Genomic DNA, 17929 nt, shown 5'->3' on the forward strand with positions numbered 1-17929 from the left:
AGGAAGAATAAATTTTCTAAATTTTCTAAATGGCAAACGAAAGCAAAAATTGGGCATACAAGATGACTTGAGAGTTCTATTTCAAGATTCTTTTGAGGTTAACTTAAAGTTGAGTCAATTGTAATGAAGGCAAGTACATCATTTTGAGAAGAGCAGAACATAAAAGCAAAGATATACTTAGATGCTTTATAAGGGGTTGATCAGACTGCATATGGAACATTATGAGCAATTTTGAGCCCTGTATCAAAGGAGAGGTGCTGGCTTGTAGAGGGTCCAGAGGTCAACAAGGATCATTCCAAGATTAAAAGGCCCATTGTATGAGAAGCATTTGATGTCTCTGGCCACAAGAGATTCTGCAGAATCTGCTGGAAATCTTGAGCAATGTACACAGAATGCTGGAGGAACTGGTCAGGCAGCATCTATGGAGAAGAATAAGCGTTGATGTTTAGGCCGAGACCCTTCATCTTGACTGGAAACGAAGGGGGAAAGCCAGAGTAATAGGGTGAGCAAGGGTCAGGAGTAGATGCTGGCAAGTAATAGGTGAAACTAGGTGAGGGGAATCATGGGTGGATGAAGGAGGGGGATGAAATGGCGAGGCGGTGGTGGGCTGAAGGAGGAGGATTCTCGTAGGTGAGTGGACCGTGTTAAAAAGGGAAAGAGGAAGGGCACCAGACAGAGGTGGTGGGCATATAAGGAAGAAATGGGGTAAGAGAAGAACCAGAATGAAGAATGAAAAAAGAGAGAAGGCAGAGGAGGGAGACATTACAGGAAGTTAGAAAAATCAATGTTCATGCCATCAAACTACCTAGACGGAATATGAGATGTTTTTCCTTCAACTGAGAATGGCCTCATCGTGACAGTTGAGAAGGCTATCAGCCAACATGTTGGATTGGGAGTGGGAACTAGAATTAAAATGAGTGGCCACTAGGAAAATCCGATCTATGATAGAGCAGGCTGCATTGGGAGCACTGAATACAATAGATGATCCTAAAAGATATGCAGTTGAGGTGTTGCTTCACTTGGAAGGATTGTTTTGGTCCTTGAATAGTAGTGAGGGAGGAGATGTAGGGCTAGATGTAGCACTTGTCCAACTTGCAGGGATAAGTGCAAGAGAGTAAGGGGGAAGAAGCCAGATTAAGAAGGTGGGGCAGGGGGAGGAGTACAAGTTAACACGTCATGGGTGAGACCAGGTGAGGAGAAAGAAGAGTTCAGAAGGATACGAGGATGTCATTGAAACCTATTGGATACTAAAGTCCCTGGATAGAGTGGAGGTGGAGAGGATGTCTCCATTTGTAGGAGAGTCTGGGATCCAAGGGCACATCCTCAGAATAAATGGATGTCCCTTTAAAACTTATATGAGCAGGAATTTCTTCAGCCAAAGGTGATTATCAAAAGGTGGTGAAGGCCGCAATTGGGTGCATTTAAAGCAGAGGTTGATTGGTTCTTAATTGATAAAGAAGTTAAGGTTATGGAGAGAAGGTAGGAAAATGGGGTTGAAAAGCAGAGGCATGAATGTGTCAAATAGCCTACTTATACTATGTCTCATGTTCCTATTTGAGCATTGGATGTGGCTTCAGCCCTTACTGCTAATAGTCTGGGCTTACACTCTAAACTCATTGGTGAACCCTGAGTGGCACTGACCTTCTTTGCACACGCAGGATCCCACAAGGCTGTCCTTCCTGTGTGACAGCGATGTTGGTCAAAAGCGCAATCCCATCTATTCCAGCAACTGCTCCTGATGCTGGGCCTTCTAGTTCTGAGGGTAATAGATAGATAGATAGATAGATAGATAGATAGATAGATAGATAGATAGATAGATAGATAGATAGATAGATACTTTATTCATCCCCATGGGGAAATTCAACTTTTTTCCAATGTCCCATACACTTGTTGTAGCAAAACTAATTACATACAATACTTAACTCAGTAAAAAAAATATGATATGCATCTAAATCACCATCTCAAAAAGCATTAATAATAGCTTTAAAAAGTTCTTAAGTCCTGGCGGTAGAATTGTAAAGCCTAATGGCATTGGGGAGTATTGACCTCTTCATCCTGTCTGAGGAGCATTGCATCGATAGTAACCTGTTGCTGAAACTGCTTCTCTGTCTCTGGATGGTGCTATGTAGAGGATGTTCAGAGTTATCCATAATTGACCGTAGCCTACTCAGCGCCCTTCGCTCAGCTACCGATGTTAAACTCTCCAGTACTTTGCCCACGACAGAGCCCGCCTTCCTTACCAGCTTATTAAGACGTGAGGCGTCCCTCTTCTTAATGCTTCCTCCCCAACACGCCACCACAAAGAAGAGGGCGCTCTCCACAACTGACCTATAGAACATCTTCAGTTTACATCTAAACAGTACATGACAAAGCAAACCCATAAAGAAAGATTAGCTTTATTTGTCACATGTATATTGAAACATCTAAACGTACAGTGAACTGCGTCATTTGCATCTATGACCAACGTAGTCTGAGAATGTGCTGTGGGCAGGCCACACTGTCACCCCGACACCAATCAACATTGCTGTCTTCCGCTTACTAACCTGTGTATCTTTGGAATGTGGGAGATAACTGGGGAGATCAGTGAAGAAACCCATGTGGTCACGGGGAGAACATACAAGTTCCTTAGACAACGACAGGAATTGAATCTTACTTGCTGGTGCTGTAAAGCATTATGCTAGCTGCTGTGATACCATGTAGGTATAGCAGAAGAGTTAGCTCGTAACTTTTCTCCATATTTTGGGTTTTGGCATGTTTTGCTCACCGTAATTTCCTTTAAGGAAGATGGTAAGCCTCCTTTAATTACTGTAATCCAATATTTCCACATGCAGTTGGATAGGAGCACAAAGATGATGAAACAGAAATATCTTTCCAGGTCAAAATGACTTATGACTTTAAGAATACCCTTTCAGGTGAAGAGTACTGTTGAACTCCACTGGAGTTCAACACTACTGGTTACAGCGGTACTTTTTGTCGTATGACACCACGTTTGCTGCTGTTGTCTTTCTTGATGAATGGAGTTGTAAATTAGCGAGGTGCTGTCAGGGTGGTGACTAAAGTGTGTTTTGAAGATGTTGCAGAAGGCAGTCATTGGTGAAGAAACTTTATGTAAATTGGTAAATTAGTGTTTTGTTGTCATGTACTGAGATACAATGAAAAACAATGCATTGTGGTAGTACAAGGGAAAACAGTAACAGGATGCAGAATAAAATGATAGAGAAAAATTCAATGCAGGTAAACAATAAGGATCAAGGCCATGATGAAGCAGATAGTGAGTTCAAGAGTCTACCTCATCACTATTCTTATAACAATGGGATAGAAGTTGTCCTTAAGTCAAGTGGTACATACTTTCAGGTTTCTGTATCTTCTGCCTAATGGGAGGGTGGAGAAGGCAAAATGTCCGGGGTGGGAAGGGTCCTTGATTATATTGGCTGCTTTGCCAAGGCAGCAAGAAGTGTAGATGTAGTGTGTGCAGAAGAGGCTAGTTGCTGTGCTACGAGGCTGAACTATGTCCACAACTTACTGCAGTTTCTTGCATTCACAGTTACAGTAACAAGCCGTAATACATCTGGATACATGCCTTCTGTGATGCATCCATGAAGATAGATGTGTATTAAAGCTGCAGATGCTGGAAATGCAAGTAGCACACAAAACAGGCCAGGCAGAATCTATGAAAAAGAGAACAGTCGACATTTCAGGCCAAGACGCTTCAGCAGTCCTCCTCTTTGCCTTATAGATGAGGAAAAGATTTCAGAAGTTGAGTCTTTTAACTTTGGATAGCTAGCCTTTGACCTGCTTTGTAGCCTTGGTATTTATATGGCTGGTACAATTAAGTTTCTAATCACTGGTGATATTCATAATGTTGATAGGTTGATGATAGAATTCAGTGAAGACAATGTTATTGACTGTCAAAGGTAAGTGATTAGACTGTCACTTCTGTATGCCATTGTTAATCGCTACTTACCAATTCATCTCTGTACATTGTCTAGATCAGTCTGCATACAAACATAGTCATCAAATTTATTCAAAATAGGGATTGATAAATTGTTGGAAGTTAAGGAAATCAGGGAATTTTGGGGACAGTTCTGATGAAGTGTCTTGGCTTGAAATGTTGATTCTTTTCCATGGATGCAGGGTGACCTGCTGAATTCCTTCAGCATTTTCTGTGTGTTGACATGGGAATAGTGCAGGAAAATGGTGCTGAGAAATGAGCCATGGATAGTGGAATAGACTTAAGGGCCAAGTAGCCAATGCTGCTCTGATTAGTTTTGTTTATGTTTTTCTATAATCACACCAATTTTACATTATGACTAAAATACCCAGTGGTTTAGTATATCCTTCCAATTTTCAAACTTTCTAGCATTTTAGAATAATTACTGACTGGTTGACGAGTATATTCACCCTGTTTCCATACAAAGTCTGCAGACATCAATAGTAATTAGCAATTTCCATGAACACTTGCACTGTTAGTGACATCAAATCTTAAAAGTATTATAATGCTTCAGACAAGTGGTTAACCAATATTAACACATGACATTAAAATGCACAGATACAGTCCGTGATGGAGGGGCTTTGTCATGAGTTAAAAGAAGCTGAACTGCAAAGATCACTTCTTGGGATCTGAAACCCTGATGGTCTTCTTATCTATTTCCAGCCTTATTTCTTACAAATTAGCAGACTAATTAGAGAGAATGAGTTCACAGGAATAACGTAAGAATTATTATATTATAAATATTATTTCTGCTTTTTGCACATTTTTTAACCTATTCGATATATGAATACTGTAATTTATTCCACTTCTAGCAATTATTTTTACTTACCAGTGGGTCTTGTGTGCTTTTGATGGCATTCATTACAATACTATGAGAGGTATGGTTACCATAGAGTGAATTTTGTGTACTCTTCCAACATGAGCAAAATTGACTTTTAAACATCTGTGAAAACGGAACCTATTCTTTACCCAGGGACAGCCTGTATACAACAGAGGCTTTCAAGTCAGCCTTTTCCTGTTACCTCTTTCCCTCCCTTAAATAGTTTGCTCCTTTCCAGTCTGTAGGAGTTGTTCCAGAATTACATTTTGAATGATGAGGAACAATGCATTCACTAATTCTATTGTCATCTCAGGTCCTTGGGATTTATTGCCTTTCAGTTTGACCAACTCCTCTCACGCTGTAGGTTTACTAATTTCTCTCGGGGCCTTAATCTGCCTAGACCCTGATTCAGCAAAACTTCTGACAGATTTGTCATGCCTTCTTCAGACAATTTCTCTGCCATTTCCTTCTTCCCTATTAAACATCTTCCTTTCCCTGTTTGTGTTTGAACTACTTTTCCTTTTTACATACCTATAGAAGGTCTTGCAGTTTATTTTTTATGTTCTCCACTGTTAACTTTACTGTCTATTCTAACTTTACTTTTTTAAATCATTTCTCGGTCCTTTGCTCAGTTCTGAAACTTGTTGTGGTTTCTGGCCAGTTTATAAGACTTAATTTCAAGATGTCATTATTTTTTTACAGTGAAGTATGGGAAGCCACTTTTCGACTAGTGTTTCTGTACCTTGATGATATTTTTATTTTGAAGTATCTATTTAAATGCTACTATTGCTGGGTCACCTTTGTGTATTTTAATGCAGTTTCCCAATCAATCACAGCCAACTTCATAGCTTTCTTTGTTTGGATTTAAGACCTAGTTTTCTCTGAAAGGTCTATCATATTATGATCAATTTTCCCTTAATTCCTTTTTAGAACAAGATGATTAACTATTTGCTTTCATGCACAATTCTAATATTTTATAAAATAATATTTTATCTTGATAGTTAGTCTGCATACTGATCTAAAAACATGTACAAAACATTATATAACTCCTTAATCCCGCAACTACAAATTTGACTTCTCTTCCATACATGTGAATAGTCTGCCATGGTTTTACACACATCTCTTGGTCTATATTGAATTCAACTGCTTAATTTGGTTCTTGTCAATTTGATAAAGTAGTACTTTGTCAAATTAATTGGAACCATTGATTGTTGATAAAGATAGTTGGTAATTAAGGAGCTGCTTTTCACTGAAGAAATTGGACGACTCCTTGTGTAATTGAAAAAATTCTTTTATTGCCTCAAATCTTTCCAAAAATTGTGACTAAGTCAGTGATTATATAATGCTTTATTTAATCAATACAAGTATTTCATTGATTAATTATATGGGGTTTAAATTGGTCTGGCATTTTCTAGGCACCTCTGATCCACTAAAATTCAGGAAATTAATTCCAGGCTGCACCTGTGGCCCCTGACCTAATGTACACTTTGTAATATCTTTATCACATTATCATTATCAACTCTCAGCAGCTGTCATCTTGCTCAAGCCTTTTGAGTTTGATTAGTTTGTAGCACTATGAACACGTCATAGTCACTAATGTGTGGTGTGAAACGCTATCAATATAACTCTTCAACAATCCTCTACATTTTATACTGTTAACCATTTTATTGTCACCCAATTCTAAATGTTGCGATCCCCCGGGTTTCAATGTCCTTGTGATTCTATTTCTGGGACCGACAGTGTCATGTAAAAATGTTCTATCATCTCCGAAAGGGTTCTACCACTGAACCTACCTTTACCTCCCTCTTCTACTCCTCTTTCTGCAGGGATCACCTGGTCCATTTGTCCCTCCCCACTAATCTCCCACTGGCACTTATCCTTGGAATTGGCCCAAGTTCTACAGCTGCCCATACAACTCCATCTTCACCTCTGTTCTTGCAGGTGGGGCAATACCTCACCTGTGAATCTGCTGGGGTAGTCTGTTGTGTCCAGTGCTCCCAATGCAGCCTCCTCGACATTGATAAGTCCCATCCTAAATTGGGGGACCGCTTTATTGAGCATCTCTGCAACATCTGCCACAAGCAGGACTCCCTGGTGGCCAAACATTTTAATTCCCATTCTGACATGTTAGTGCATTGCCTCCTCCTTGACCTTTCTCTGCCACCTGGCTTCACTTATCATCTTCCAGCTTGCCTTCTTCCCCTCTTCCCATCTTTTTAATCTGGCATCTGCCTCCTTCCTCCTCAGTCCTGACGAAGAGTCTTGATCTGAAACGTCAACTATTTTGTTTATTTCCGTAGATGCTGCCTTTCTGCTGAGTTCCTTGAGCATTTTGTGTGTGTTGCTTTGGATTTCCAGCATCTGCGGACTTTCTCACGTTTACAAACCCCCTGTTTGCTCACATAAATGAGTATTACAACCAGAGATTTTGATCAATTTAACTGAGAATTTTTATTTTGGATAAATAGACTTTTTGATAAGTCACTATTAGCTTTGTACAATGTGATAGAGCAAGATTTTCCTATTCCTTTTTGTAAAATTGCTCAAGCTGTGCCAGGTTAGTTGGGGAGTGGCAGTGGACAGCAATCTTGAGGTCTTGCCAGAGATGTTCGATTGGGTTAAGATCAGGACTCTGACTGGGCCTCTGAAGGACATCGATTTTCTTCATTTGTAGCCACTCCAGCAGTGTGCTTTGGGTTGTTGTCCTGCTGAATGATGAACTTTTTCTCCAGTGTAGGCTTTCTGGCAGAGGCCAGCAGGTTTTCTTTATCCAAGATCTCTCTGTATTTAGCAGCATTCATCTTCCCTTCAATCCTGACCAGATTTCCAATTCCTACTGCTGAAAAGCATCCCCATTGCATGATTCTTCCTCCACCTTACTTTGCAGTAGGGATGGTGTTACCTGGCTGATGTGCAGTATTAGATTTGCGCCACACACACTGCTTAATGCTTAGACCAAAACGTTACACTTTAGTTTCATCTGACCACCAGATCTTCAACATCTTTGCAGTATTTTCTAGCTGATGCTTTGCAAAGTCTTTACAGACAAGGATGTAAGTATATTGTTTTATTTTGGCCAGGACTTTTTCCTTGCTACTCTGCTGTAAATAACAATGTTCTTGTGTAAGGCCTTAGAGACTGTGGAGTTATGAACTTCATCTCTAGTTGCAACCACTGACTTTTTGCAGCTCACTCAGAGTGACTGTTAGCTTCACAGTAGCCTCTCTTACAAGGGACAAGGATGGTGACTAAGTTTTGAGGGGGGGGAACTGACATAGGTACTGTAGTGACTAAGTTTTGAGGGGGGGGACCTGACATAGGTACTGTAGTGACTAAGTTTTGAGGGGGGGGGACCTGACATAGGCATTGTGGCTACGGTTTCATATTTTTTTCCACTTTTTCATGATGGGCAGCACTGAGTTCCGAGATATGTCCAGTGCCTTTGAGATGGTCTTGTACCCTTCCCTAGATTTGTGTTTCTCTATTATCATTTCCTTTACTTGTCTTGAATGCTCTTTTGTTTTCATTTTGGTTTTGTCTGTTGAAAATCTTCCATACTGTTGGACCATACAGAGAGAAGGGGTATTCTTATGAATGCATTGAAAACCGATGATGCTCCAGTTCTCTCAGTTCACAAATTGGATGAGATAGTAAGGTATTACCTGTACTGTATATTGTACCTGAGGAACATTAGCTTCGTAATTACAAAATTCTCAGCCTCACAAGTTTTGTTTTTAATTTTTAGTAAATTGTTGACAAGTTTTAGAATTTTTCTTTTGATTTGATATGCATTGCATTTTGAAGATTAGCTCAAAAATCCTACTTCACTATATTTTAAATTTAGAAAATGAGGCAGTAAAATGTGAATATAGTTGTGGGGCTGAATATATTCTCAAGGCACTTTAGCTGTTTCACCCTTATGTACTCCTGGAGCTTCAGAGTTCCTGGATTGTTGAAGATTGAGAATTGCTGCTAAACAGCCTCCATACCTAACTTTGTGAGTCTGTTTCCCATGTGCACCAGTTCTGCTCTACTGCAGGAGGACTCACCAGCAAACTTTTATACAGTCAGCCCTTTTCATTTCCTGCCTATGCTTCTCCAATCAGCCATTAGCTGTGACAGTGCTTTTAAAGCATTGGGAAAATAGAGATTGATTTTATTCCTTAAGAAGATCTCTTTCAGATTTCTTTTCAAATTGGAGAAATATAACATTATCCTCCCCTGCTGAAGAGCATTGCCAGTGACCTAAGGAATGGCATGGAAGATTTATTGACAATATGCATATAATAATGTGTATATTTATTCCACTTCAAAGTGCTAAAGGGAAGTAGTATTTTTATTTGAGAAAGAAAATTATTTCATGCTGGTTTCCACAGATCCAAAGCCACAAATAAACATCTTGTATGTTTAAATGTGTTCTTATTTAAATTTGTCTTTGAACCCTTAATGTGAAGGGCCCTTAGCTGCAGTGTTTTGTACAACAAGATGCTGGGGGATCTCATCAGATCAGGCAACATCTGTGGTGGAAAATGGACAATTGACATTTTAGGACACTTCACGGAAATGGACAGTTGAGGTTTCGGGTTGAGGTCTCAGGTTGCGGTCTTTCATCTGGATCAATTGAGCCAAAATGTTGACTGTCAGTTTCCTTCACTTCCCTCCACTGATGCTGACTGACATGCTGAATTCCTCCAGCATCTTGTTTGTTGCTCACATTCCAGCATTTGTAGTGTTTCTGTTCAGCAGAATGTTGTGTTGAACAGAACTTAGGAATTATGAATTAGCATTATGATATTTAGCTCTTTCACTCACTGAGATAGTGGGTGATTTGTATCTTAATTATTTTCACTTACCAAAGATCTATACAGCTTAATACCTATGGTGCAGTGCTGAATTTGATCCCAGCAGACAAGCTAGAAGGTGATATTATTGTTCTCTCTCTGTTGTAAACCTATTATTTCTTGTATTAAAAAATCTTTGTTCTTTGTTTTCTGTTTAGCACATGCAGGTGATGGAGGATTTACTCAAGGACTTCTTGCTTGGAGAACATCTTCTTTTGGTTGGAAATCAGGTGAAAGAGTCTATTTCATTGTTAATGTGTATTCTCTCCACACTAAAATAAAACTTTGTTAAGACTGTGACTTTCTAAATGCAGAGGAGCTACAATTTCAGATTTCCATAACTGTCTTCAAAGTATGCTGTTCATAATTACTTGCCTATTTATTTCTTTTTGTGATTACAGTAATTACTTGCACTATACAGTTGCCACAAAACAACAAATATCACATCATTTAAGTCAGTGATAAGAAATTTGATGCTGGTTCATAGCTGTGGATAACAGACTGTTGCAGTGTGGGACCAGACTACTTGGGTCTGTTCTAGTGAAAATCACATGTTTCTGTTCTCACACCCCATATCCTTCAATAGGAGAAACATTAATTTACTTTCCAATATTAATTTACTTTCAAATAAAAGAAATGTTCTCTCTGTCCACATTGGTTTATCATATCCCTGGAGGAACAAAGAATCGAACCTGCCCTTTAATTCCTTGAACGCACAACACGTGTTAGGTGACAGGCCAGATGTAGAGTGTAGTTCTCACATGTACAAGAGCATGCTTCCACAGCCTTCAATTACCTGGTCTTTCAAAAATTTACCTAAGCCCTCTTTAAATTTCTCCAATGATTTCAAGAATTCCAGATTCACACCACTTGTGAGAAGAAGTTCCTACGTACAGTATCTCAGTTTTAAATGACATTTCTTTGCACATTCTCTTATCGGTCACCTACACACCAGTGTTAATTTACAGTAGCCAGTACTGTACCATTGGGATGTGGGAGGAATTAAGAGCATAGGTAGGTTGTGCAAACACTACACAGACAATGAAAAGGCCAGGATTCAACCAGATTACTAGAGCTGTGTGTTAGCAGCATTGGCTGCTGTACTAGTGCAGCTCTGTAACTAGATGTAGATTAAAGCTATCTCAAATTTAATAAATGTTGGTCTCCTACATAATCTGACCCAGTGATAGCCAATTTGAGCCTGAGGTTGTAACTTTTTTTCCCATAGCTGACTCAACATGAGCAAGTGGGCTTTGTATCGAGACTGACTGAGACCTAGCATCCATGTCCAAGAAAGCCCTCCTCAACCAGGTTATGTCCTGTATCCACACCTTCACTCTGTCCATACATAACCAGTTGACCGTGTCACAAAGGCTAACTTAGAGCCGATGCTTGATAAAGATCCCTATCCACTCCCTAGTTCATTATCACACTTTGCCACTGATGCCAGGTCAGGCATGAAATTGATGTCTGAAGATCACTCTCCCACCTCAGAACAAATCCTGCATAGACTCCCTGGGTGAAGTCACAGAGGCCTTAGAGCACTTTGGCCCATTGATTTTTGCATTGACCATCAAACACTCATTTACACTAATCCCATTTTTATTCTGCAACCAACCCCAATGAATATAACCATGTTCCTGACTCATCTTGGGTCATCTTGTTCTGTTTGCATTAATAGAATATGTTTTCCTTATCTCCAATGTTGTGCTAGCTGGACCTAATTCTCCAATAGCCACTTGGAAACTTGCATGCAGAGTAATAATTTGAACAGGGAGGACATGCAGTAAATACTGGCTAATTATTTCAAACTTCAAAATTGAAAGTAAATTTATTATTGAAGTACATATATGTCACCATATACAACCTGAAATTTATTTTTGCAGGCATTTGCAATAAATACATGAAACACACTAGAATCAATGAAAGACTGCCCCCCAACATGACAGAGACAGTTACAAAAGATAACAAACTCTGCAAATACGAAAAGAAACAAAAGGAAGTAATAAGTAACTAAAGTGAGTCCATAGGTTGTGGGAACAGAGTGATGGGGCAAGAGAAGTTGAGTGAAGTTATTCCCTCTGGATCAAGAACCTGAAGAGTAATAACTGTTCCTGAACCAGTTGACGTGTGCCCCAAGGCTCCTGTACCACCTTCCTGGTGGCATCAATGAGAAGTGAGCAGGACCTGGATGGTGGGGGTCTATGATGATGGATGCTGATTTCCTGCAGCAGCACTCTGTGTAGATGTGCATAATGGTGGGTAGGGCAGTACCCATGATAGAATGGATAGTATCAGTACTTTCTGTAAGTTTTTTCATTCAATGGCACTGGTATTTCCATGTCAGGTTGTACTCTCCACCACATATCTATGAAGTTTGTCAAAGTTTTAGATGACATGTTGACTCTTCGCAAACTTCTAAGAAAGTAGAGGCACTGCCATGTTTTCTGCATAATGCTTCTTATGTTCTGGACCCAGGACAGATTCTCTGAAGTAATATCAATGAGGAATTTAAAGTTGTTGACTCTGTCCACTTCTGATCCTCTGATGAGGACTGGCTCACTGATCTCTGGTTTCGTCGTCCTGAAGTCAATAATCAGCTCCTGGTCTTGCTGGCATCGAGTTGCTATTGCACCACTCATTCAGATTTTCAATCTCTCTCCTATATGCCGATTTGTCACCTCCCTTGATTCAGCCAATGATTCAGCAAACTTAACTATGCCATTGGAACTCCGAATAGACTCAAAGTCATCAGTATAAAGCAAGTAGAGTAGGGGGCTAAGCACAGTCTTGTGGTGCACCTGTGCAGATGGAAATTGGAGGAGATGTTGGTTCCAATCTGAACTGACTGGGGTCTGCAAGTGATGAAATCAAGGATCTAGTTGCATAAGAAAAAAATCCTCAGGGAGAAAATGCGAATATCCAGTCTTGTGTCTCAGTCATTTATCAGTCATCAGTCATTTATTCTAGTTATGTAAGATAGATGTTGGCGAGGAGAGCCCCTTTACAATAAGAACAAGAAACACACTAGAATCCCAGTCTTATTTTGAATAGTAAATTCAGACCTTTTCCTTGCTATTTTCATTTCCTCTCATTTATTGGCACTGCACAAAAATGCCAATAAATCTAGAATATTTTACTCTCAATGTGCTTGTGATGCAATACTGCAACATGTGAACTTGATGGTGTCCAAGTTGGACCATCTTAGCTGATCTCAGTGAGACCCAGTGAATGTTTTGCTCTACCTTTTCTCCCACTCTCTTTCTACTGTTGGCTAATTTGTACCCCTCAGTGCATAATTCATGAGCAACAAATAGCATCTTCTTCTGGAGAGCAAAATAAAAACAACTCTAGATGCTAGAAATCTGAAAAGAAATCAGGTAATGTTGGAAGAGTTCATCAGGTCAAGCAACATCTGTGAAAAGAGAAAAAGAAGAGTTAATATTTTGGGTTCTGACAGAAGATCTTGGAGGTGAATTATTGTTTCTCTTTCTATAGACACTCACTCTATTTTCCAGCATTTTCTGAGTTTATATATCTTGTACTTGAGCCTGCTTGCATGAATTATGAAAGGCCTTGACATCAGGAAAAACCAAGGAAATAAATATAGCATATAATATCAGTGAATTCATCTGGCAAATGAATCTTTACCCACTTACGGTGGAAGTGATTGGGTGTCGCTAAGAACTTTAGTATGCTGGCCTGCTGATCGGTAGCCCAGCCATTCAGCTGTAATCAGGATCTTTTGATGGAAAGAGAAAATGTAGGTACTGATAAGTGGAGTGCATTAATGAGGACATGATTGATGTTCATGAAGGATGTGGCTGGATTGGAAATTTATGTAATTTAGCCTTCAGTGGTTTGAACTTCTTAACATACAAGCAGTTTGTACAGTATCAAGCAATTAATCACTTTACTCAATACTTAAGAATCAACTTGGATCCCACATTGAAATGTTATTATATTTGTAATGTAGTTCATGAATCATTTGGCAATAGTTATTGTTGTAGAATCAAGAATTCATAATGCAGAAGGATTCTGATACCTGATCTTCAACAAAAGCAAATTACTGAAAATCAATTTCCTTTGTTTCCACTAAATTCTTTCATATCCTTTTAGAAATACCTACTGATTTTTTTAAAAATTGTGACCGTGTCTGTTCCTGAACAATCACTAGTTGAAGAACATCAGAATGGTGATGTTTAGGCTTCAGCCAGAGAAAGCAAAGAAAAGCAAAGCTCCAGGTTACATTTTTTCCCCTTCTCTTCTTTATATCTGGAGGACAGTAGAGATGCCAGGAAGTGGAAAGGCAGGGAGACTTCTGGTGTTCTTGATGACTACCACTGCGAGAAGTACATACAGCTGAAGTTTCTAACAATCTACATTAAGGAGTTGGAGCTGGAACTGGATGAATCCCGGATCATTTGGGAGGCTGAAGGGGTGAAAGATACGACATAATAGAGAGATAGTTACAGCCAAGGTGCAGGGCACAGGAAACTGTGTGACAGTCAGGAAGGCAAAAGGGGTTAATGAGTCAGTACAATGTACCCCTGTGGCCATTCCCCTCAAAACAAGTATATCACAGTTGGGGGGGGGGGGGTGGTGTTGACCTAACACAGAAAAGTCACAGTGGTCAGGTCTCTGGCACTGAGACTGCCTCTGTGACACGGAAGGATGGAAGGGAAGTAGGGAGAAAAGGCATGCTGTGGTGACAGGGAATCAGTTAGGGGAATAGACTAGAGGTTCTGCAGGTGAGAACAAAATTTCCGGATGGTATGTTGCCTCCCAGGTACCAGGCTTCAGGATATCTCAGATCAAGTCCTCTTAAGTGGGAGGGTGAACAGCCAGAGGTCATGGCCCATCTAGGTACCAGTGATATAGGTAGGATTAGTGAGGGGGTTCTGCATAGGAAGTTAGGTGCTAAGTTAAAGGGCAGGACCTCCAGGGTTGCACGTGCTAGTGAGACCAGAATTAGGAAAATTATAGAGTTTAATACGTGGCTAAGGAATTTGTGTAGGAGGGAGGGCATAAGATTTTTGGATCATTGGGCTCTCTTCCAGGGAACAAGGGATTTGTACAGAAGGGGCAGTTTGCACCTGAACTCGAAGGGGACTAATATCCTAGTGGAAAGTTTTTTAATGTTGCACAGTGGGTTTAAATTAGAGTTACAGGGGGATGGGAACCAGCGTGCCAGAAGAGTTAGTGAAGAGGTCGTGGAGGCAGATATTGGTCAGACCTCAGACAAAGTCAAGAATCAAAAGGTTGAGCAATGCCCTGAGCTGCATATATTTCAATGCATGAAGTATCGTAGGAAAGGCGAATGAGCTCAGGGCATGGATCAATACCTAAAATAATGACGTTGTAGTCATTAGTGAGACTTGATTGCAGAGGAGCAAGACTGGCAGCTCGACAATCCGGTGTTCTATGGTTTAGCACGTGATAGAGTGGGAAAGATTAAAGAAGGACGGGTAGTGTTACTAGTCAGGGAAAATCTCCCAGCAATACTCCATCAGGACAGACTGGAGAAGTTGACTAGTGAGTTGTTATGGGTGGAACTGAGAAATAACAAAGGTATCACCACATTAATGGGGCTATATTACAGACCACCCAACAGTCCTAGGGACCTAGAGGAGCAAATTTGTAAAGAGATCGCAGACTGTTGCAAGAAACATGAGGTTGTTATAGTAGGTGATTTTAACTTCAACATATTGTCTGGGAATCAATGGACTAATTAAGAATGGTCAGTACATCTTTGTGTGTGGTAGGTCATGTTTAAGCCATTTTATAGAGTTCTTTGAGGAACTTACCAGAAAAGTTGATGGAAGCTAAGGCAGTGGATATTGTCTACATGGACATTAACAAGGCATTTAACTAGGTTCTGCATGGGAGGTTGGTCAAGAAGGTTCAGTCGCTTGGCATTCAGGATGAGGAAGAAAATTGGATTAGACATTGGCTTTGTGGGAGAAGCCAGAGAGTGGTAGTGGATGGTTGCCTCTCTGACTGGAGGCCTGTGACTAGTGGTGAGCCATAGGGATTGAAGCTGGGTCCTTTGTTGTTTGTCATCTATATCAGTGATCTGGATGATAATGTGGGAAAATGGCTCAGCAAATTTGCAGATGACACCAAGATTTAGGAGTATGGTGAACAGTGAGGAAGGCTATCATCGCTTGCAGAGGGATCTGCGTCAGCTGGAAAAACAGGCTGAAAAAAGGCTGATGGAATTTAGTGCAGACAAGTGCGAGGTCTTGCACTTCAGTAGGACCAAGCAGGGTAGACTTTACACAGTGACTTTACACAGTGAATCCTCAGCACTGAGGATTGTGGTAGAACAAGGGGATCTAGGAAAACAAATACATAATTCGTTGAAAGTGGCGTCATAATAGATAGGGTCATAAAGAAAGTTATTGGCATTTGTAAATCAAGGTAATAAGTAGAGGAAATTGGATGTTATGTTGAAGTTGTATAAGATGTTGGTAAGGCCTAATTTGGAGTATTGTGTGCATTTTTGGTCACCTACCTACAGGAAAGATGTAAGCAAGATTGAAAGAGTGCAGAGAAAATTTACAAGGCTGGAGGACCTGAGTTATAAGGAATAGGTTAGGACTGTATCCTTAGAATGTAAGAAATTGAGTGGTGAGTTGATGGAGGGGGTGCATAAATTATGTGGGGTATAGATAGGGTAAATACAATCAGGCTTTTTCCATTGAGGTTGGGAGGGATACAACCAGAGCTCATAGCTTAAGGGTGAATGGTGAAAAGTTCAAGGGGAGTGTGAGAGAAAACTTCTTCACTCAGAGGTTCATGAGAGTGTGGAATGAGCTGCCAGCACAAGTGGTCCATGCAAGCTCAATTTCAGCATGTAAGAGAAGTTTGGATAGGCACATAGATAGTAGGGATATGGAGGACTATGGTCAAGGTGCAGGTTAATGGGAGTAGGCAGTTTAATTGGTTTCAGCATGGACTAGATGGGTTGAAGGCCTTGTTTTTGTGCTGCACTTCTCTATGACTAAAGAATCAAAAGTCTATTGTGCTATCACATTATTTTTCTAAAACTACTTTCCAAGTGAAAATTTCATCTCTGCTTCCTCATCAGCAAAACCACTCTTGCAGTATTTTGTGTTTCTGGAAAGTTGGAAAACTCATTTTCACTGTAGCCTCATAGAAAACTTGTACAGTGTAACGGTGACTGCACTTCAGATCTGCCTAATTAACTGGATAGTGCTTTAAACATTGTAAGGAGACAACAAGATATTTTACGAGTATGAGATTATATTTCCATCCTTGTAAGTAACTTTACCTCTCTGTAAATGAGTGGCTCGTTTAGAAAAGGCTGCAAGTGCTAAAACTTTAGCTTTTGGTTATTGCAGTAATGACTGAAAGGTATTACACCAGTATTGCTCTTCCCAGATTTATGCTAAATCAAGCAAAAATCAAAGCACTAGGCATAATTTGCTTGTGAAAATCCATTAAATTTTAATGATTTGCAAGTCATTAAAATTACAGAAGTGACTGGGATAAAGGAAAATTTCTCTATGCAATTTTCTGCTTCATTAGCAAGTTTTTTCCTCTGTCATAGACATATGGTTTGCACATCAGTGAGCTTCAATCCAAGCTATTTATGGTCTGCAATTGATTTCAACTGATAGAAGACAAAAAACATGAAGTGTAGCAGCACTAATCAAATGAAAACAGCTATGGCACCAATTGTAAATGTTATTTTTAAAATTAGGATATTTTCATGGAAGCAGTTCCATTTGTTCATGTTAATTTGTGCTTTCACCTCTTAGAACACAAATTGACATTATTAATGAACTATGCTTTGAGAATGCTAGACAAATTTGAAACAATTCATTACTTAAATTAATTACATAAGTCAGATTGGGTTGTAGTGAAAAGGATCTCTAGAACACAGTCTCTTCAATTTTTATTTACTTTAAGTGCCTTTTTAAAAAATCCTACTTTATTTGGCAGGATAACACAAGTAGTTAGTCATCCTGGTCATAAACAGCTTTGGAAATACACCAAAGACAAACAAAGGCAAAAGCATTTTGGCCCTGTAGTTATGTAGGATTGAGTTTTCAATACAAAAAATGTTTACAGTCTCTTTACCCAAGTTTATTGTAGGTCTTTGTGACTAATAATTTTTACTTTGGCCACTCAAAAGGATGCATGTGAAGCCTTCCAGAAAAGACATCAGATCCTTGGATTCACCTCAGGGATATAAAAGTCTATTTATAAGACTTAGAATTTTAGCAGAATTTTTTTTAGTTATTAGCA

The 17929-nt window shown here is 39.7% G+C and overlaps 1 protein-coding gene across 2 annotated transcripts in view; it reads left to right on the forward strand.

Annotated features, from left to right (window-relative positions):
- vwa8 (von Willebrand factor A domain containing 8) overlaps window positions 1-17929 on the forward strand; it is a 501727-nt gene that overhangs the window by 263744 nt on the left and 220054 nt on the right. For both annotated transcript variants that reach the window (XM_073046008.1, XM_073046009.1), the window contains exon 20: window positions 9811-9882. In XM_073046008.1, the coding sequence (XP_072902109.1) occupies window positions 9811-9882 (72 nt within the window). The remainder of the gene's footprint in view (window positions 1-9810; window positions 9883-17929) is intronic.

The sequence above is a fragment of the Hemitrygon akajei genome, chromosome 5 (genome assembly GCF_048418815.1).
Source record: "Hemitrygon akajei chromosome 5, sHemAka1.3, whole genome shotgun sequence".
Taxonomy (NCBI): Eukaryota; Metazoa; Chordata; class Chondrichthyes; order Myliobatiformes; family Dasyatidae; genus Hemitrygon; species Hemitrygon akajei.